The 23,471-nt window shown below is 37.6% G+C and overlaps 1 protein-coding gene across 4 annotated transcripts in view; it reads right to left on the bottom strand.

Moving 5' to 3' along the window:
- The window catches only part of RB1CC1 (RB1 inducible coiled-coil 1), a 92,849-nt gene that overhangs the window by 46,932 nt on the left and 22,446 nt on the right, over positions 1–23,471 (bottom strand). For all 4 annotated transcript variants that reach the window (XM_058699554.1, XM_058699553.1, XM_058699555.1 and 1 more), the window contains exons 2-8: positions 20,973–21,087; positions 19,932–20,053; positions 18,568–18,694; positions 18,223–18,393; positions 12,145–12,347; positions 10,356–10,782; positions 5,359–5,529 (exon numbers count right to left, since the gene is read on the bottom strand). In XM_058699554.1, coding sequence (XP_058555537.1) covers positions 5,359–5,529; positions 10,356–10,782; positions 12,145–12,347; positions 18,223–18,393; positions 18,568–18,694; positions 19,932–20,002 — 1,170 coding nt within the window. In that variant the 5' untranslated portion in view covers positions 20,003–20,053; positions 20,973–21,087. The remainder of the gene's footprint in view (positions 1–5,358; positions 5,530–10,355; positions 10,783–12,144; positions 12,348–18,222; positions 18,394–18,567; positions 18,695–19,931; positions 20,054–20,972; positions 21,088–23,471) is intronic.

Below are 23,471 nucleotides of genomic sequence, written 5' to 3' on the forward strand. Positions count from 1 at the left end.
TGCTCCAATGTGCACATATCACCTAACCTCAACAGGTTATCTCCCGTCTCTCATGAGTGCACTGAGAATTATCTTATTAAAGTCAATTTATCTCAGGGCCTCACGCAGGCAAGCCCAGCTGACATCCATCAATCTTAGGGACTTGATTTGCATCTATGTTACAGTTTTGTTCTGAATATGTAACACACTTAATGTTAAAAAGTATGCAGGAACATCAAAAAATTTCACTGAGGAATAATTAAATGAGAATTTAATTGCCCCTCAACGTCAAAAAAGGACTATAATGTTTCAGGTATCAAAATCAAAGAAAAACATATTTTTTTAAAGTAGGAGTATTATCACTAGTTAGGATAAAATGTTCTAAAAGCTAAATTCTATAAGCTACTACAGCTTAAAATATTAGCAAAAGCTGCAGATACATTAGGGGGAAAGAAGATGGTTGGACAGGGTACTTCTATCACCACAGGACATCAAAAATTAATTTTCAAATTTTCACAGGAACAGTATAGGACATGTCTACTAAATTTTATTTCAGTCTGGGTTCAAGAAAGTTTAAGGGTCAGGTCTGGAAAGCAAACAAAAAAGGATCAAATCTAAAGGAAATCCTTCTTCCATTAAAAAAAAATTTTTTTTAATGTTTATTTTTGAGAGACAGAGGGAGACAGAGTGTGAGTGGGGGAGGGACAGAGAGAGAGGGAGACACAGAATCTGAAGCAGGCTCCAGGCTCTGAACTGGCTCGAACTCACGAGCTGCGAGATCATGACCTGCACAGAAGTCCAACAACGCCCAACCAACTGAGCCACCTAGGCTCCCCTCCTTCTTCCATTTTTTAAAGACAATAAAAAAGTACCATTAGCCTTTCATCACGGCAACTACACTTCCAGAAAAATGACATATCCTTGTATGACACAAGTCCATTTGCTGAATCCAATGCAGATCTGAGAATAACATCAGCAACAGATTTAAAAAAAAAAATACAACCATATGTAAAACCATTCCTTGTAGCTGCCTGATTGTAGAAACAGTATTACTTACACACACACACACACACACACACACACACACACACACACACACCCTACACACACCAAGAGATTTGAAGGAACCAAAGAGACGAAATAGATAATCTAAGAAAACTGGAAGCCCTGGTTTATTCAATTAGGGAAATAGCTATAAAGAAATACGGAGATTCAAACTTTTTAAAAAATGTTTATTTATTTTTGAGACAGGGAGACAGGGAGAAGGACAGAGGATGCAAAGTGGGCACTGTGCTGACAGAACTCATGAACTGTGAGACCATGACCTGAGCCAAAGTCAGATACTTAAGCAACTGGGCTACCCAGGCACCCCCAAAGGTGGCTCATTAAAGGAATGAGGAGTTCATAAAATTAAATATGAAAAATGACTAATACATCTGACTACAGCAGAATTCAAAATTTCTGTGTAACAATTTTTATAACACTATCAACAAAGAGAAAGACAGTTATCTGTATTATTTACAATAGACAAAGAATTACCGAGACTACATATATAATAAATTCTTACAGAAAAACATTAGGATAAAAAGCTGGCAACCAACCAAATAGAGGAAATAGATGGGAAACACTGATATAAGGGAAACAGCTCTTCTCATTAATTACTGGGAGTGTTGATTGATTTTTCTTTTATGGAGGGTATAACATTACTCATTAATATTTAAAATGCACAAACACCCTAGTCCAACAATTCCATTACTGGAGGCTGTCTCTAAAGAAATACTAGAACATGCATGTTAAGACAGAGAAGTGCTAGGATATTAAAACAGTGTTTGTAACCTGAAAAACTGGAAAGAACCTGAAGAATCATCAAGAGAAGTCTGGTTGGTTAACTAAATTGTTTGATTCATTCTATCAAGGGTTAAAGTGAAAAAGAATGACATCGGAGAAACAGCAAAATTTCAGGAATTCAGAGCTGTCTCAAGTAATGATAAATTGTAATTTAATGGTAATGCAGACCAAGCTTCCTGTGGCATTAGTTACTAGAGACCTAAGAAAGCAGTGAAGGAGAAGGGCCAGTATCTAAGGAGGAGGAGGAAACCGAGAGAGGCCAGTTAGGCAACTAAGGAATGCTTTGCCTAGGGACAAGTGTTGATTCCTGAAGAGAGTCCAAAACTAAGAATAAAAAGACAAGCAATCCTGGGGCGCCTGGGTGGCTCAGTCGGTTGAGCTTCCAACTTCGGCTCAGGTCATGAATTCGAGCCCCACGTCGGGCTCTATGCTGACAGCTCAAGGCCTGGAGCCTGCTTCAGATTCTGTGTCTCCCTCTCTCTGCCCCTTCCCTGCTCGTGCTCTGTCTCTGTGTCTCAAAAATGAGTAAGCGTTAAAAAAAATTTTTTTCAAAGACAAGCAATCCTTCTGACATTCTCACAGAGCTATGAAATAAAAAACTGGAGATCGGTGCCAGCCAAAAAAAAGGATGATGGAACACACTTTGTCCTAGTACCCCCAAAGCTATATCCTACAAAAGCAGACTGGCTAACACAAGGACTGGAAGACCAACTTCTATCACCTAAATCCCTGAAACTGGATTAAGATGATCTAAGACTGTAACTGCCCTTTCAACACGCACACAAATTCTCTCTAGAAGAAGCTTCATGCTTCCTTGGCTTTTCTTATCAAAAATAATGCCTAATGGCACATGAAAAGGCAAGACCACATTAATTATAAGAAACAACAAAAACATCCACAGAAACATAGGCACAAGCATGGAGCTCAGATACAGACTTTTAAATTACTATATGGTTAATTTCATCAAAGAGATGATAGATGAGACAGAATATCTTGGTAGATAATTTGAAACTATATAAACAAAAGAACCAAACTGAAATTGTAGAGATAAAAAACAAACAAAAACTAAAAATCAATAAATGGACGTAGTAACAGCTATTCAGTGGGAAAAAAAATTAATCCCAATTGTTAGGTCAAAAGGAAACATCCGGAATAAAGCACAGATAGATATAACAAATGGGAAATACAGGAAGTAAGAATAAATGCAAAGAATGAGATGAAAGGTCTAATTCGTGTGTAACTGGAACCAACGAAGGAAAAGGGAAAGAGTGAGGCAAAGGCAAAATGTGAAGAGAAACTGATTGGGAATTTTACCAAAAGACATGTCAGTAAGCCACAGCTTCCCGTAGTACTACTATATGCCCAACCCAAAGCAGCAGAAATACAAAGAAAACCACATCCTGTCATATTATTGTAAAACTGTTAACAACCAAACCAAAGGCAATGTGCGAAAAACAAACTGTCGACAGCCTAGACTCCGTATCAGGAGAAAACACCTTTCAGAAATAAAGGTGATTTAACGAGATTTTCAAATGACAAAAACTAAATATGCTACTAAAGGATACTACAGGATATTCTAATGCATATGAAACTTACAAGGATGCATGTGTTACTTAAAAGGAAAAAAGCTAATCTGGAAGACAGAATACTAAATATTTAAAAACAAAAACTTTTAAATGATAAAAATAATCCAAAGGGCAAAAGCACAGACATAATTGAAGGAAAAAAAAGAAGAAAAATTGGAAATGGTAGATTTAAAAACAAATATTCAGTAATTTCATTAAATAAATGAAGTAGGAGCGCCTGGGTAGCTCAGTTAAGCGCCCAACTCTTGATTTTGGTGCAGGTCACGATCTCACAGTTCACGGGTTCAAGCCGTGCCTCGGGCTCTGCGCTGACAGTGTGGAGCCTCCTTGGGGTTTTCTCTCTCCCTCCATGTCTGCCCTACCCCTGACTGTGCTCTCTTTCTCAAAATAAACATGAAAAAAAATTTAAAAACTGTTAAAAAAAAAAAAATTAAAAATAAATAAATAAATGGACTAAATGTTCCAATTAAGAAATTTCTCAACTTATTTGCAGGCCATCAAAACCTTGATGCCCAAACTTGACAAATATGTACCAAATGAAAAATACATACAGGGGAGCCTGGGTGACTCAATCAGTTAAGTGTCTGACTTGATTTTGGCTCAGGTCATGATCTCAAGGTTCCTGAGATCGTGCCCCAAGTCAGCAAAGATAGCACGGAGCCTGCTTGGGATTCTCTCCCCACTCCTCTCTCTGCCCCTCCTTTGTGCACATTCTCGCTCTGTCTATAAATAAATAAATAAATACACACACACACACACACACACACACACACACACACACGAATATAATTCAGTTTACCAAAATGTTAAAAAAGACAACATATTATGACCATGTTGAGTTTATTCCAAGAATCCAAGGATGGTTCAAGATTAGAAGCTATTAACTTTCTTAATTTGATGAAAGGTTTCTATTAGGACAAGGAGAAAAAATAAACTACTAGAAACATTATAATTGTGAAATAATCCTTCCTGTAGATCAGAAATTAAACAAGGACACCATTATCACATTCTACTCAGCAGCGTACTAGGATTCAAAGTCAGTGTAAATGCACAACATAAAGGGATCCAGTTCACACGGTGGCTGGATACACGATCAAACAAAAAAAGGAGAGTCTGTGAATTACAGATGAATTCAATTAAGAAACTATAAAAATGCAATTAAGTATTTTAAACTTTATTTAAAAAGAATAAAGCAAGGATATACATGTTTTATCCACCTACAACACACTGCGTATAATGCCATGCAGGTGAAGCAAAACATTAGTACCCACTTAAAATGATTTGTACGTTCTAATGTAAGAACACATTTGGAGGGAAAATACTGGCAGAGGAAAGTTAAACTAGAAAAGTGTGTGTGAGAATCAAGATTATACAAGTCAACTCTTTTCTCATTTATTCTGGGGCGTCTGGGTGGCTCAGTCAGTTAACTGTCCGACTTCAACTCAGGTCGTGATCTCACGGCTGGTGGGTTCGAACCCCACACAGGGCTCTGCGCTGACAGCTCAGAGCCTGGAGCCTTCTTCGGATTCTGTGTCTCCCTCTTTCTGCCCCTCCCCTGCTCGCACTCTGTCTTTTGCTCTCTCTCAAAAATAAACAAACATTAAAAAAAGAAAAAGGAAAGAAATCTCATTTATTCTTTTGTAGTCTTTTGAGGGGGGAGCAGGAAGTACTCAAGTGTTTAGTACAAGGGCTGTTTTATCATGCTCCTTCCACGTATGTTTTTTCCCCAGCCGCACACAACATTTTCACGGTTTATCTTTCAGTTACTACCTGAAGTGATCTCGGCTTGCTTTATTTTATCAAACCTGAACATTAAGAACACGCCATCTTCCTTAACAGTGAAGGATGAGGTGAAATGATGGTGCACAGCAGACTGATATCGCACATAAAATACTGGTAGAGAAACTACAAACAGCTTTTCCCAAGAGAAGTTTGGAATGGGCACCTGAGCGAGTTCCTTCTGTTCATTCACCAGTCGGCTGCAGCTAGCGATCATCTGGTCCAGGGCATAGAGCCGGTCTTCAAGTCCTTTAATGGCTTTCATATTCTGATTATCAAGTTTGGCAATAGTTTGACGGCATTCTGCTATAAATGGTCGAATAATCCTTGGATCAAGCTGAACAACAACAAAAGATATGAATGAAGTTTCCAGCAAATACTTTAAAATACATTTCTCACTACTCTGATACACAGCTTCAGAGGAAAAAAAAAATTGAAAAATACAGAAAAGTAAGTGCACGGGAATCTAAGTTATACTTTCACAAAACTGAGAGCAAGAGAATTATGTTAATAAAAAATTACTGATTATACTGGAATACATAATTAGGAATTCCAGGAAGTATATTGGAAATTGGAATTGGAAGGCAGAATTCCTGGAATTCTACCTTCCAATCGATGCAATTTCATCAGTCCTCAGTGTCACACCGTAAATGTTATTTTCATGGTCTTATAAAATAAAGCAGAGTTAAAAACACAATTTCCCTCAAAATGTATCAACATCTTCAAACTTAATTCCCTCCTACAGATATCTTTATTTTCAGCCTCTATCTCCTAAAGAAATCTGCTTGATCAACCCAACTTTCTTACTCTCCCACAAATTTTCTGGAATTCATGAAACCTAACAAATCTCTCTCTACACCCTTCCCCTTCCCTTGAAAGAATACACTGGCAGTGGTTTTCACATGTCGTCTCCGGAACTCCGGAAGCTTTCGGGCATCACCTCACCGGTTCTTCCACAGTTCCCTTCTCTGGCTCCTGTTTTCTCGTTCCATAAACACGGATGATCCAGGACTTAGTACTTAGCCCGTTTTTACTATGTCTTGTGTGATTTCAGAATGAAGCATAATTTCTATGAAGCTCCCAACCCTTTTGTAATGTCTGATCGTTCTCATACATTTTCAGCCTGTTTCTGACACCTTCCTAATAATATCTCCGTGTGAGTATCAACCACAGTATCTTCTATTTCTAATTATAGTTGTCTCCTGTTGAAATACCCAAATGGCTTCCCTCTGCCCACGATGACATCCAAAAAACATAGCACACAATGAAGGCTTCAGTGATTGGCCGGATATGAGTAAATCCTTCCAGGCCTATCCTCTTTTCAAACTGAATTGCTCATTACATCCAGACAAGCCCTGTGTTTCTCTAGCTCTGATCTCTGTTCATACTGATTATCCTGCCTAGCTGTTGAAAAGCCCATCTCTGTCCTAGTCAAATATTGCCTCCTTCATGATGCCTTCCCTAATCTCTACAATCAAAGGGACCATAAATTATTCAACGTACAGTGTTTGGTACAGACAGGACATACAAAAGCAGTTAAAACTCAGCTATTTTATTGTTATTATCAATAATCCAGTGTAATTTATAAGAGGCTGCATTTGTAACACTACAAAAAAGTTAACAGAGTCACTACTTAAATACAGGCAGCCATCTGCCTATTAATGAAAACTTGTGCGTACATTAACATTTCCTCACTTTTCTTAATTTCATGGTAACTGAGTCTAATCTGTATTCATTTCTGACCCGAGATAATGTACAAACCAAAGACTAGCTATAAATCATTAAGACGATAAAAAGCTAAAGAAAGGATTAAAATATTCAAATTTTTAGCCTGTACAAAATTACAACTACACAAAGACTTCAGACAGAGATGATTTAAAGAAGAAAAAACAACCCCCAAACCAGAGCTCCTAATTCTGATAGTTCTGTATTTCCTAATTCATTGAAAGTACGATGCAACTACACTGACAATATTAATATGGAAGAGCATTTTGTGAATCACTTGAGCACAGGCTATGTAACTTGACTTCCTAAAATCTTACTCTACTTAATGGTTTATTCCATTTGTCCACAAGTAATAAAAAATAAAAATTCCAAATAGAGTCTCTGGAACAATTTTTTAAAATAGTATTTTAAACCACAGAATCCTACTAATAATTATTTAGCAAATTTTCAGCAACCGAACACGGTCTTCCACTATTTGTCCCTCTTGGACTCTTCCACCGACATCTACAAAGACTAACGTTATTGTTGTCTTAGAAGAGAAGAAAATAACATTTTCTCATCCTCACCATTCTTTCCATCCCACCTCTAAATGCATGCCCATTGCATAAACAATATTCCAATAATATCACAAGAATCATGAATGAAATACTAAACCAAAAGTCAATAAATTACACTGGTATTATTCTGAACAGCTTAGAAATGAGCTCAATGTGCATGTTTCCAATTATTCATCATCAGATATATGAACGTTTGCCTTTTGTGGTATAACCTGAACTAGAATATCCAACATTCGTTCTAATATGAACACACTACGACCTAAGAAAATATGTGAGTACACAAAAACGCAGAAACAACTCGAAATTTTTCTTGGTACGTGAGGGGAAAAGGTAGGTTGTGAGAATCCCCCAAGTATTATAAAACAGGATTCCAATGCCATATAGATGGGCAGGGGCAATCCATAAAGGCAGTGCCAGGATTTAAGCCCTTCTGATGTCCAATCTTAGGCTAGTTCCGTAACGCCTACATCTTGACTTGTTTCCTGAAAGAAGACACTCGATTTTGCCAGTTGGAAATACATGTTAACAAATGCTGCTGAAACTGGGATCGGTATGTAGAAAGGAAGGCTTCGAACAGAACTTGCTTTGAGAAGAGGAACATCAAATCTTGGCACATTTTAAAGTTCACTGGCAAAAAGTACTACTATCAGAGAATCAAACAGGTTAGTTAGCTGTTTTGTGCAACTACGTAACAAATGTGAGATCAAAGGAAGGCACCCTGTGACGTGAGAGAAGTCCTACACTCCGTTCAATGTGTCTTTAGAATCCCACTAGTAGTATTAAGAATAAATACACAAAACTACCACGAAAAATATTAACCTTATAAAAAACACCATGGCAAGTGCAATTTATTATGCAGTATATCCCAATACACCATCCCATACTGTGTAAAATACAGGCAGATATATATAAACAAATTCTTCAAAATAGGTTTTCACTGCTTTTGAAGAAACTTTTTTAAATCTAATGGGCATGCTCAACTAAAAGAGTGCCGTATTACAGGCAGTATTTTAAGCTACGTTAACTCGTTTCATAACAAGTAACTATAAACAGATAAAAATTTATATTCTGTTTTTACAATATAATGGCCATGTTAAGTACCACAAAGACTTCAGATATTGTTGGTATGTACTATGAAAGTAAACATTAATTCAGGTCAATAACATGACACCCCAGTGATATTACTCTAGCTAACTTCTGTTTTCGGTAGCTATAAACTCTTGTGAATTTTCATTAAGCCAGGAAAGGATCATTGTTTATTTCCCCTTGTTTTGTAACATGAGTAAAACTTACATGGCTGTGCTGGACTTCATTTAACCATGCAAACACAAAGCCAATTTCAAAACCTTTTGAATATATAGATATCTCAATCACCTAATTACAATCACGTGCTTGCCTTTCCACAATCATAGATTGGAATTTTCAGACTACTAAAATGTCAACATTTTAAACAGGAACCCTAGTTTTCACTCCTTTTAGTCAGTAATCTTTACATCATATATTATATATTCCCATGCCCTGGCAAATGTCTTAACTGAAGCTTTCTTTGTTAACAAATAATAAATGGCCAAAAAGAAATGCCTCCTTTAAAGGATGTCATCAAGGAAGTAGACAGTTAAAGAATTAAGAAGAAACCTAGAATTTATTATTTTTTTTAGGTTTTCCATTTTGAAAGGAAATGTGCTATTTTCCAGGCAACCCAGACAAGGCACTGCCTTTCTCAATGTTCAAAGATCAAATCTCTTTTCCAATTGAGCTCCCTTTTAAACATGGTTAACTACTGTGCTCGTTATCTTTAGACAATAGCTGACTTCAAAATATTATTTCATTATTTCTGTATTACTGAAACACGTGCCCCATCAACTTCCTTTCTGACTTCAAAGATTTTCCATCAGCTTATGGATCACATTTTAAAAGATATTTATTTCCCATGCTGAAAAGTCTTTGTAAGTATATTCGGGGGAGGACTTAATCCAAAATACAAGCTCATTATAATTATGAAATACAACCAAGAACACAATGTCTAAATTTTGAATTTCAAAATATTTCAGGCAGATATGGTATTTAAAGTTTCTTTTAGAAGTCAGAAAGACCTCCCTCAAGGGGGGATGGTGATTGGAATGACATACACAAGGTTTTCAGGGAGATGAAAACGTTCAGTGTCTTCTCTGGGGTGGCATTACTCTGTGGCCTAACCACTCAAGAATTTGTATATTTCACTGAAATGTAAATCATTCTCCCTCCTAAAAAAAGTTTAATTATAAAAATCAAATATTGTATCTTTCATATTTTCCAAAAAAACCTTGAAAGTTCTATAGCATTTATAAATGTGAATATCTGATCCATTATTAAATTAAGAAATATGGTAGGCTAGAGGTGGCCAAAAATTACCATTTACCTATCTACTTATATTTACAGACAGCTCAGTACTTAAGGCATAAGAATGAAGACGTTAAGACTGTTCAAGTTTTACCTAGTAGAAGTACGAGCCTCGCTGTAGGAACAAATGAAAGAATAGGAGATATTAAAACATCTAAGTAATATTACAAGGTCAGAAAAAAAATATTGCAAACTTGTTACCACCGAAACCTTCACCATTTGAGTAGACACTTCAAGGCTCTGAACTTCAGGACAAATTTTACATCTCTGACCTCGAATAGTCATCACAAATTTACTGTACATTCATAAATAAGGTTACAAGTGAAAAGACCTGATTTATCCTTGATTTATCCAAGGGTGAATCCTTGAAGTCTCACGCCAAGGCTCATTATTTCTACTTATAACATAATACCATTGGCCCATCATATAAAATATTTAGTATAAATAACGTAACTTCAAATAGTTGAAATGACACAAGAAATATCAAATTAACATGACTTACTCTGCTCATGGAATCAAAGCATTTCCTGACCAATGATTCCACATCATTAGGTCTATCTTGAACATTTATCCAGTCTAACAAAGAAACATTAAAAAAAGGCAGATCACCGTCTTTAGCATCTACTGAAGTTTCATCCTGCGGGACAGTACTTTGACAAGATTCCCTCATTTCTTTTCCACTTTCAGCATCTGTGGTATCTGGGGCTACTTGTTCCACTGACTTGTGAAATGAGGTTAACAAAGACTGGTTAGTTGTTCTAGGCATATCAGGAGAGAGCACCAGTTCAGTGGAGGTTTTCATTTCAGCCTTTTCTGAGCCTTCATGTTCAGGCAAAGAATCCAGTCTTCCCAAACACTCCCTGTAACTATGTCTGGTTAGGCACTCCAACAGCGGAATCTTGGCCATGACTGAAACCGCAGTTCCTAAACTTAAAATACAAAAGATCTGTCAGTAAAATAACGGGACTGCTCCAGTTAGAGACTAGCATTTTCAAAGAAATAGCATTTAATTGTTACACACATAAATATTACCATCTATTTTTTACATTATAAATACATAGTCTATGTTCTTTAAAAGAAACCTAGTTAGAGGTTAACTAACGCACGAACACATTAAAATACCACTCTCGAGTAAAGGTGGCCAGCTTATACTTAACAAGTGAACAGTGGGTTTTCATCGAACCTTAAGACATAAAAATTCAAATTTACAAAAATGATTTACCACAACAGTCCCTTCAGGCAATCAAGTATTTTTTGATAAGCTGAAAGCACAGGATAAAATTAACAGTCCTAATAAAGATTAAGGTAACGCTCACGTTCATTACACCCTATAGACAGGTAGATGTATGCTGTCGAAAACTATGGGAAAGATGAAGTGATGATGATTTGATTGCTGTAAAACATCTGTGAAATGCTTTAAGCTCTTACATGAAACTAATGTATCTAAGAGAACTTTCCAAACAACAGTCAGTTGAAAAGGCTGTCACATAAACAAACTCTTAAAAACTTTCTAGTCTTTAAGTAATCACTCCCTTCCTTCCCGAGATCTGTCCTATTGGCAAAGCCAAAATCTAACTCATACCTCAAAATAAAAAATCTGAATAAGGTTCATTTGAATTAGAAAGATGTTACTTCTCTCCAATTCAATTCAACGTTAACAAAAAATGTAAAAACAAATGAAAAAATGAATGTAGAGAATTGAAAGCAAACACACACAAAAGAGGCTACATTCATGCTGAATTATTGCTATGTTTTTATATTCATTATAGCCCTTTTCCAAAACAACCACTAGCTATCAGATGTGCTTATATGCAAAGAACCAGAAAACCCCCTAAACGCCAGCTAGAACACAATGGCTTCTTTCCATCTCAGCAAGCCTACATCATATGGCAGTATTTAAAGAGGAAAACAAAATTTTCCTTGATTGCCAAATGTTTGAAAACTTTTCCATTTCCATTAGATGTGTTATGTTTATATTTTGCCTTTAGTGTAAAGTTGGTAGCAGGGCAAGAAAGAGGCAAAGATTCTTGGGTTTGTAAATGATTTCCAAAGTCTCTTAAGCCCTTTACATAAAGAAAACAAGGTAAGAAAAAGAAATGTGGGAGATCCATAAAACAGGTGGTGAATAAAATTGACCATAATTTTAAAATTTCAGAATCCGTCAGTCATCATAAAAGTCTCAAAAAATGAACAAGTATTATACAAGCAATTATTAGAAATGAAATCAGTTACTAAAACAACTGAGAAGGTACTTTAACCAAACGTTTTATCCATTTTAATGGCAAACATACTGAGTAAGTTTTAACTTGATGTCTTCTATGGATTGCAGATAATTTGAATAAATACTTTCAAACTTGAAAAGTAGCTTTTGGTAAGAATTTGAACAGTCCTCCAGATTGGCCATGATTGCAGCCCAGCCTTGGTGTTGAAGGTGTTCATCATGGACCAGACCCTCACAGAAAGAGCAAAGTTTCTTGGCAACTTCATACATTTCCTGTATCGAAAAGGAAGAAACACAGTAAAAGAAGGTAGTGTTTGCATATGTATATTTACCTGTATGCATGAATGCAGTGTAAATATATTTTAAACAAAGCATGACAAGGCAACGTTTTAGTTTATCTTATCACTACGGTTTGTTGTTGCGACAGTAAGGAGGAAGAAACTCCTAACTCACCGCCGCTGGGACTATATGTTGGTGGAGCATCTACAGAGGACAATTCAACGATAACTATTAAAAGTAAAACGGCATCTATTGTCTGGCAGTGATTCATCTTGTAGAAACTTACCCTATAAAAGAAAGCTTAAAGAAATGAACAAAAAAACACTAAAAGGTTCTTTATTTCAACTATCAAATGAAATAAAACCCACCTCACTGTCTACCAAGAAATTATGTGCGTCTATACAACGCAATCCATTTAGCATGCAATAAGATGAAGTTTCTTTATATACTCATATAGGGGTGAATAGAAGTATCTTTACATCTCATAAAGGTATGAGGAGGTCAATACACATTATTAAAATTTAAAAGGTACAGTGCTTGATTCATCAAGTGAATTTTCCATTTTTACTACAATATGAAAATCAATTATGGGTGACTACAGATCCAAATGTAACAGACGTTTTTCTAAAAAGGAGCGCTCGTGGAAGACAGCATAGCAGACACACACCAGCACCTCTACCCTGGCGGCTGCCTTCGTATCTCTGAGATAAGCACGTGTTCCTTAAATAAGACCCAAGAGCAAAACTTTGATAAAGTGGACATTAAACGAAGAATTTTAATTCATCACAACACGTCATTAGTTGAATGAAAAGGCAAAAGGCAAGCAACAGGGTGGCAGAAGGTATTTTCAGCATTTAAATACACAGCTTATATAAAGATGATATGAAGTCCACTCTAAATTAATTACATAAAAATTAGCAACCCAATAACGAATAATTAAGAAATTAGAAGAATAACTTCACAAAACGGATACGAAGAGTCTCATAAACATATGGAAACCTGCTCATCCTTATTAATTATCAAACAAATGCAAACTAAATTACAATGGCCTCCCACCCATCAGTATGACTAAAATTAAAAGCACCAAGAAAACCAAGTATCAGTGAGTTTGTTGAGCAAGCAGAACATTTGAGGGTGGGTACAACCACTTCGAACGCCAGCAGCACGTTAGCAAACAACGTGCAAAGATATTCACAGCAGCCTGAGCCCCAACAGTCTAAAACCTGAAACAGTATCTGTAGATAAATAAGCCGTGGCATATCTGGACAACGGAAAACTGCTCAGCAATGAATACAAACCATTAACGCGTGCAATCACGTGAACGAATCTCAGGAACATAAGACGAATGAAGGAGGCCAGACACAATAGAAAACAAACTATAATTCCATTTATTTAAGGTTCTAAAAGAAGCAAAGCAACCTATGGTTTTAAAGTCAGGATACTGGTTGATTTTATGGAAAAGCGATAATGACTGGGAGAACGCATGAAGGAGGACTTCTTGGGGTGACACCATATTTTAAAATTTCACTTTGTGAAAATGTGCTAAAAATGAATGTGCGATAATTTGTACTTTTTTTTTTTGATTTTTAATGTTTATTTTTGAGAGTGAGACAGAGCATGAGCGGGGGAGGGGCAGAGAGAGAGCGAGGGAGACACAGAATCGGAAGCAGGCTCCGGGCTCTGAGCTGTCAGCACAGAGCCCGACGCGGGGCTCGAACCCACAGACCGCGAGATCACGACCTGAGCTGAAGTTGGACACTTAGCCGACTGGGCCAGCCAGCCGCCCCATAATTTGTGCATTTCCTAATATGTACATAACTCAGTAAACAAAAATCTATTATTAATCTTACTAATGAAGGTATCTGAGTCCAAGGTCACACCACAATTGGGGTGACCAAATTTCAACTCTGGCAAGGTGAATCTAGAAGGTCGCACTCCTGTCATGGTTGTAGCACCTCTACTTCCTTTTAAAATGCACTGACATATTCATGGTTTGGGTTACAGTAGCTCTGAAGCGTGTTTTAAAATCTGAGAAAGACACGTTATTTCCTCTACCTTCCATTCTTATTTCTCTTAACTTTCCTAGATATTCCTGGACACTGAACCTTCCCCATAAACTTAAAGTCCACTTTATTTAAAACAAACTGAACAAAAAAACTCAAGAGCTCCTCCTCACTCTCCAAAGCAAAAATGCTTCATCGTGGCAACTTTGAGTGCAATTCATTAAGTGCATGAATATATTAACATTATGATTGGAAATATTAAGAACAGTATGTCTTTTCATTGATTTATAATTTATGTTCTTAAATAGCATGTTATGTATTTTTTCTTGCTACTGAGACTGTAATGTATTTTCCATTTCTATTCCAAAGCAGGGCCCAGTACCAAGAAATGTGAATGTTTATATATTTATCACATATCCAAGCCACCTTATCAAAATTCTTGATAGAGTTTTATTAAATCCTCTTGAACATTCCAAATATACAACCGTATCATCAACTAAAATGGATGTTTTTCACTTTCTTCCATTAATTTTACCACTTCATTTTCATTTTCATTTTCTCATTTCAGTACATTTCTCAGTTCCAAAAGAATACTTCATAGTTGGATGGCGATTTATGCAAAAATGGCTCTAATGTTTTGCTGATTTGAAAGCGGATTATTTTCTATATTTGGCCAATTCTGTATCTTATTTATTTTGTTTCCTTGTAGAGCTAGTTTACTTGTTAGGAATAGCTGCTGGGGGTGCCTGGCTGGCTCAGTCAGCAGAGTGTGTAACTTGATCTCAGGATCATAAGTTCAAGCCCTACATTGGGTGTGGAGCCTACTTAATTAAAAAAAAAAAAAAAAAAAAAAAAAAAAAAGGAAGAGCTGCTGAATTTTAACATGTCTCATGTGGACAATTTAACACGACTCTCTGCTTTCTCCCGTATTAATGACTGAGGCAATTAATTATATTAATAAATTTCCAAATACTGAACCACCCGTGCACTGCAATAATATATCCTCTTTGCTACTAAAATGTATTACTCTTTTGATACTCTTCTGGTTTTATCTGTAAGAAAAAATAAATACATTCCGGATTTGGGGGATACAAAAAACTAAATGTAGCCCATAAGAGCTTTCTGATTATGAGAGCGACATTAAAATATTTAATTTACTGTTTAATTATTATAAACACACATGAAGCTTACTGTTTTAACACATTTTGAAGTGAATGATTCAGTGGCATTAGGTCATTCACACTGCCACGCAACCATGACCACTACCCATCTCCAGAAGTTTTTCATCATCCCAGAATGAAACTGCAGCCAATAAACAATGAACTCAACCCTCCCTCACCCCCCAGCCTTGGGTAACTATCCTATTTTCTGTCTCTATGAACCTGACGCTTCTAGGTACCTTGTGTAATTGGGATGGTATAAATATCTGTCCTTTGTGTTTGGTTTATTTCCCTTAGCATATCTATCCCTCGAGGCTCCTCCGTATTATGGTCAGAATTTCCTTCCAGACAAAGCTAAATAATATCCCATTGTATGGATATACCACATTCTGTTTCTTCATCCACTGGTGGACAGTTGGGTTGTTTCTACCATTTGGCTATAGGAAATAATTCTGGTATGAACATGTCATTACATTTTATATGTCATTATATTTTATTAAGTTTTCCTGAAATTACTATCATTTAGCCGTGTTGACAGTCCAAGACAGATCTGACTTATCTGTCTCATAAATTAAAAAAAAAATTTTTTTTTAATGTTGCTTTATTTTTGAGAGAGAGAGAGAGAGAGAGAGAGAGAGAGCGCGAGCATGAGCGGGGGTGGGGCAGACAGAGAGAAGGAGACACAGAATCAGAAGCAGGCTCCAGGCTCCGAGCTGTCAGCACAGAGCCCAACACGGGGCTCAAACTCACAAACCACGAGATCATGACCTGAGCGAAGTCAGAGGTTTAGCTGACTGAGCCACCCAGGCGCCCCTCTCGTAATTTATTATAAATTTCACTTTTTTCTGTTTAATGTTTTGATATCCACTTTGTCATCTATAAATACTGCTATTAAAATTTTCTTGTACATTTATCTTTCTATAAAAAGAAAGTTGGCTAAATTAATTAACAAGCGGTATACTGGATTGTATTACTCTCATTACTTTATATTTAGTATCGCTTGTATTATATCGTTTCTAGATTTTTGCTAGATTAATGAAGTTATTATGCAATCGCTGCTACTCTTTATGCCCCCCCCCCTTCCTATTTCTGTGTTGATCCTCGCCTGGAAGAACCTTCAGTGGTTTTTAACATGTCAACTTGCATCACTAGATATTGCTAGGACTGTTTATTTCTAGATTAATCCTCATTTCATCTTCTATTTAAATTGTTTTAATATAATGCATTTTAATATCACGCCTTCGTTCAATCTAGCTTTACTTATTCTTTTTGACTTGTCTCTCACTTAGAAGTTACATGTCCTATTTGATGATCCTTTGATTTTTGTACATTTTTCTTAGTATTATATTTTTCATCCAAATCAAAAAATATTACTTTTTAAATATGTAGGCTAAAGTTTTATTAGTTTATTTGTATACCAATATTCTTGCTCTTTTGAGTTAATCATAAAACAAATCTAAAGGACTCTTATAGAAATTCAGTTCACACAATTTGTTTTTTTAAAGTAACTTTGCCTTCTCAAAAACATTTCTAGACTGATGCTTATCAAGTATGTCCCAGAAATAGGAAGTTATTCTCTTTTTATGTTGTATCCTATGTGAAAAATGGGGTAGTTTTCACAAATGTATATGCTACACTAAAACAAACGGCTGAGATTTACTTACAAAAGCAAACGTTAACACTAAAGACTTGATATTTTGTTAATCTGTTTAATTTTATAAACGATAAATCCTCTTGTGTGGTTCTAAAGATAACATTTTTCCGTGTCGGAAAGTAAAGTAACCGTGCCTTGCTGATGACAGTTTAGGGCCAGGATCACAGTGAAGTACTGGCAATTCAAAAAGGAAAACAAAAGAGGCCTGCGCGACGACCCACGGAAATTACAGAAGCAACGTTAAGAGGCATGTATTGTAAAAGAGACTTTGTTCTCCTCCAGGACCTAAATGCGGATATGGAAGAAAGAATCACATTTTTAAGAATTGTGTAAGCTCTCCCTCCGCTTCTGTCTACTCTAACACAGGTAACTTTACTCATCACAGCAGTGTTCAGAAACCATCACCTGCATACCATCATTTAGGAAAGAAGTGAAGAAATCATGGTTAAAACAGCTCTTCCACTCTAAAATCTTGTAACTGTTTGCAAATGTCGAAGGACTAACAATGTAGGAATCTGAAAACCAGACACATCGACCAGCAAAACATCTCCTCACGTGGTTATTTTTGTGTTTTGCCTAACAATGTGTTTTTGCCAGCTACGTGAGGACAGCTGACACACGAGGTTCCGTTCGTTTCAGGTGTACCACTCTCTGCGTTGGGCTGTGCTCCCCGCAAGCACAGCCACCATCTGTCACCATCCACTTCTACTGTAACATCACCGTGTTCCTTATGCTGTACCTTATATTCCCACTAATTCATTCCATAACTGGAAGCGGCATCTCCCGGGCTTCCTCACCCATCCCCCAACACCCATCCCCTCTGGCAACCACCCATTTGTTCTCCGTGTTGTTTAGATTGGAATGCTTTTAGGAACCATCCATTTGTTAGAACGTTCATCGATGCCTAAAATAAGCTGAAACCTCGTGAAAATATTACCAAGTATTCGAATAAGACATCGTTTCGCTAAGTGACCCACTTTTAATTTTAAACCACACTAGATGTAAAGAAGGACAATAATCACAAAAAATAACTATGATGATTTTTATCTTACCACTGCAAGTTGTGTCCTTGACGCAACGGTGTGAAAAACTGCAGGCATCATAAGAGATTCTTCAACTTTTATTTCCATGTCGTTTTCTGTCGAAAAGGTCGTTTTCGGAATAGCGGGTGGACGATCACATAAGATCATCTCTTTGTTAAAAAGAAAAATCGGATTTGTGTCCTGTGGCAATAAGACAGCCAAAGAAACTCCGGTGAAATGCTGTGAAATACCGACCGCGCGCACTGCCCTCAACATAGGGGGCAGACACCCCTTCCTCCCGGACGCCGAGTTGCCAACTCCCCGGGCGGGGAGCCGGAGCGCGTGCGTCTGTGTGCAAGGGCTCGCGACACGTACCGTCCCAGCACTGTAGGTGCACACTCTTCGGTCCGCAGCCATGCATTCTCCTCCGTTGACCACCAGCACCTGATGCTGAATAGCAATCTTGTATTTGCTGTGAATGGCATGCTTGAGGTCTGCCACGCTTTCGGGGGGAGGCACAAAAGATACTAGTTATTGACATTTCCCAGGGACAAAGTCCTCACTATCGAAGTGGCACTGTGTGAAAATACCTGATAGATACTAATTAATTTCACTCTCAAAACTTTCCCCAAAACAGTAGTGGAAAATATAACCTTCTTGTTTCTGGAATTAGACTCCATAAGCTGGCTGATCTCTTAGGTGAATAAATCAACCATGTGGTACGTCTAAAAGTAAGTCTATAAAATACAGGCAGTAGACATATTTATTTCTGTGCTCTTTATATAACATAGCAAAGGAATATGCTCAAATTAGCATCAGGTCTGTTAAAATTCTCAGAACACAGATGTCTGTTAAAATCCCCACATCCCATTACACAAACTACATGAAGTATAAATCAAGAAACTGCTTCCTTTCCCTATCTTTCAGAAAATCATTGCTTTACAGGTAAAATTGTATTTTATAAAAACTAGAACTTTAAGAAAGAAAATAGATTCAAATTCCACTTTTAAAACTAAGAATATTAATTCCACAAATTATTCATAATATCTTCCGTGTCAGATTTATTTATTCTGTACTGCTATCCGGTCTTTGCTGTTAGGGCCAAAATATAAGCAGGAATAGTTGTTACTATTTCCTCTCTTGCTGTTTGGCCCCAAAACGTAGCCTCACTGCCCCTGACACCTCTCCCCACCTTTCACAAATAGAGGAGGGCATTCATTAGTCAAATATTTGAATTCGCCGTAAAGTTGGGAGAGTTATGAAGATGTACGAGTCTTCCTAAATTGGTTAAAAATATTAAACTGACTTTATTCTCGCAACAACAAACAAAACAAATACCACTGACTTTACTCATACAAAGGAATAAAAATCAACCACCAAAATACATTGGACCGACAATATTGCTTTATGTAGCTAGCAGTAATTTCCTTACTGGTGTCCTGGGAAACTTAAGACGAGCAATCAACTATGAAAACTTCTACTTGATAGAAATCAGTTCGTTTGTGGGTAAGTCTGTTTATCATGAATAACATATTCACACAAATGGAACAAAGCATAATTTTATGAATTTAACGTCAGCATTTTAGGAAGGATGGCAATTATACACGTAATATGCGGAGACCGAAGGTTTCAGATATCGCTACCCTTATTTAACAAAAAAAGTTTTCTCCAAATCAATACTTTAACTTTTTGCATATACAAAATGCGAAACTGATGACATTGAATGAAATACAGCTTACGTTTGCACTGTAAGTTCAGTGTCAAATGTCAGGGTAGTTCCAGTGTTAACCAGAAATACATATAACTTCATGATGATTTCTCTGGATTCTGTGAGCTTATACCTCACACTCTGATCTGGTTACTAACAGAAACGGATAAGAAGAACGGTCAGTTTTACAAACACAACAACAAATACAAATATCCCCCCATAAGACATGGTATAGTTGTGCCACACAACAATGACGACGACGACGACAAAGTTTTTGAGGTCTAAGATGGTTAACCAGACAATTCGGCAAACCCATTGCTCAAAAAATCAACAGTAGTGAGACTAATAAAATGCATAATTGTTCTACATTTTAAAAATTAGCTTTAAGGAAGAGGTCAGCAATCAGAACAAAAATTAAGTGTACATTTCACACTGTTCTCATGTACCTTTCTATATTAAGAATTAAAATTAAACATTTGATCAAAGATCTTCCTCACTCAAGAAGTTCCTCCCCAGCTGGTTCCTTATAACAATAAAAACACTGTCTTAAGGTTAAACTTACTAGCCGCAAATAAGAGTAGCCACTACTTGCGAGTTAGGGGAAACGAGTTAGTTCCAACTCCTTCCACCAGCTGTCTCTTAATCTAAATTCCACCTCCACACAGACTTAGAAATGCTCCACGGGAAACTGTGACCCTAACAGTTATATCATCTCCTTGAACAGTGGAAAGTGCACAGGTCTGGAGAAGAGAATATTCAAAACAACTCTGCCACAACTAGTTGTCCAAGTCAAAACCTCACATAAGAAATAAACTTCCTCATTTATAAGAAGGGACAGAGTTCACGATCTAGCATTTGATTTTAACAATTAGAGTAAAATTCCACCTAATTAATGAAAGTGATGAAAGATAATCAAGTCCTAGATGCTAGAATATATCTTTCTTTATGCTCTTTTGGAGGAAACTCATCAGGGAAGAAGGAAAAAACGAAGACAGCCTTAAAATGTTTGTAAAATCATTATTTTACATGCGCTAGATAAAAAAAAGTTAGGAATTTAGGAACGGTGACTTACCGTCAGGCACTATGAAAAGGACTACCACTTTTCTTAAAAAGCAGATTAAAACTGGCTTATGTTTGCTTTGCTTGATATTGGCAACTGAATGGCATTACTGGTTAAACTCAGTGAACTGGAAAAGAAGAATTTCTGGATTATCACAGAGAGAAATAATTCGGTATATGACAACATATGGTTATTGTTCTCTTCCTTTAAAAATTCCCTCCTGAAACTCAGTCTGTCTGTCTTCCTACCTGCACATTCACTGAAACCACAAGAGTGTAATTTTGACCCATAGCCCTCCATTAAAAGACCTAAAACACAAGTCTCTAAAGAACTCTCCCAAACTGTCAAATTCTACAGCCATTTCTTAGTTCTTAAAATATAATGGTAAAAAAGAGCCCAGCTGTGGAGTCTGACCGCCTCGGGGTGTGATTTTGGCCCCGTTACTCGTATAGGATCTTGGGCAACTTTCCTAGCGGTCTGGATTTATTGTTTTATAAAATGAATAAAAGTGGGACCTGTGGCAGGCAGCCTCTAAAATCGCCCCTCCGCCCCCAGGTATCCACACCCCGGCGACACCCCCGGGAATCCACACTCCGGTGACACCCCACTTCTACGAGGCGACGAGGCGTGGGCAGGGCCCATGGTCTGTGTCCAGCTGATGAAATACGGCAAGGTTAACGAGATGTCACACGACTGCTGTTCAAGATTGTAACTTGCCCGGTGCCAGCTGACTCCCTCCCTTGCCAGCTCCGATAAGCAATGAGCTGCCACGGAGGGGCCCGTGTGGCAAGAAACTGAAGTCAGCCTCGGGAAGAGGCCGAGGCTCTGGGTCTGACGGGCTGCGAGGAGCTGACCCTGACAACCACCACTGAGCCCGGAAGCGGGATCCCTCGCTGGCTGAGCCTCAGACGAGACCCCGGCCCCGGCAGACGCGTTCACTGCGATCTTCTGACAGACCTCCATACACAGGACCCAGCTGACTTATGCCCGGAAAGTGTGGACTGAAACGTTTCTTATACGCAGCAAAAGATAATACACACAGCACCCCACATCACAGGGATATTACGAGAATTAAGGGAGACAAAGTACATATTAGCACAGCACTCGGCAGGGAGTAAGAATTCAATAAACAACCCTAGTACCCCTGCTTGGGCTCCTTCTCCTCTGCCAACTCTCCAGGGTTTGGGTGGGACCTCACCCCCCCCCCCCGCCCCGCCCAAATCCAAGAGTACACTTTATCTTACAGGTTAAACGAAGTTCTCTTGTTTTCTGAAGGATTCGGTAGCTAAAAGTACGGTGACTAAAATGGAAGGAATATCGGTACCAGAGATGATTCATTAATCCATTAATTCATCTACACAGAACACTTATCGAGTTTATGTATTCTGTGAACAAAACAGACAAGATCTTTCCCCTGGTGGTGATCACAATCTTGAAGGAGAAAAAGAAATTAAACGCAAAGAAAGCAAACATAAGTTGCAATAAATGCAATGAAAGAGGAGTGTGGGTACCAAGAAGGACCTACTTTGCATGTGGATAATCAAAGTAGAGCTCTATGTAGGTTACATTTAAACGGGGTCATGGGGATGAGATGAAGACTGTCCTGCGAAGGTGGAGTGAAACAGTACAAGAAGACACAACATTTGTGAGCCTAAATATAAAATCTTTGTCATAATCACTACATTATTCGAAGTTTTTACTTTTGTTTCCTTTTAAATATTGTTTACCTTTTTTGTTTTGGTATAACTTCACACTTAGTCAAAAGTTACAGAAATAGTACAAGAAACTCCCTTGCACCCTTTACCCAGTGTTGCCAACTCGGTACGTTGTGCTCCATTTGCTTTATCATTTGGGCCACTTAATGCTCCATGCCTGCCCCCCTCCCTCCCTCCCCCCCCCCTCTATAGATACACGTATATTTATACAAATAACCATATACACATAAATACATACGCACAAGACGTATTCTTCTGAACTATCTAAGAGTAACCTGCAGACAGAGTGGCTCATTCTTCATAAATATTTCAGGATGCATACATCCTAACAGCAAGAATTTTCTCATACATGACCAGAGTTCATTCATCAAATCATAAAATTTACCATAGATGCCATATTCTTATCTAATCCACAGTCCATACTCAAATTATTGCCCCAATGATACCAGTCTTCCCCCTCAATCTAGGATCCAATTCGGGATAATATACTGTATTTAATCGTTAAATCTATTTAATCTCCTCAGGGGCGCCTGGGTGGCGCAGTCGGTTAAGCGTCCGACTTCAGCCAGGTCACGATCTCGCGGTCCGTGAGTTCGAGCCCCGCGTCAGGCTCTGGGCTGATGGCTCGGAGCCTGGAGCCTGTTTCCGATTCTGTGTCTCCCTCTCTCTCTGCCCCTCCCCCGTTCATGCTCTGTCTCTCTCTGTCCCAAAAATAAATGAAAAATGTTGAAAAAAAAAAAAAAATTAAAAAAAATCTATTTAATCTCCTTCAATCTGGGATACTTCATCGATCTTT

The sequence above is a fragment of the Neofelis nebulosa genome, chromosome 14 (genome assembly GCF_028018385.1).
Source record: "Neofelis nebulosa isolate mNeoNeb1 chromosome 14, mNeoNeb1.pri, whole genome shotgun sequence".
Lineage (NCBI taxonomy): Eukaryota > Metazoa > Chordata > Mammalia > Carnivora > Felidae > Neofelis > Neofelis nebulosa.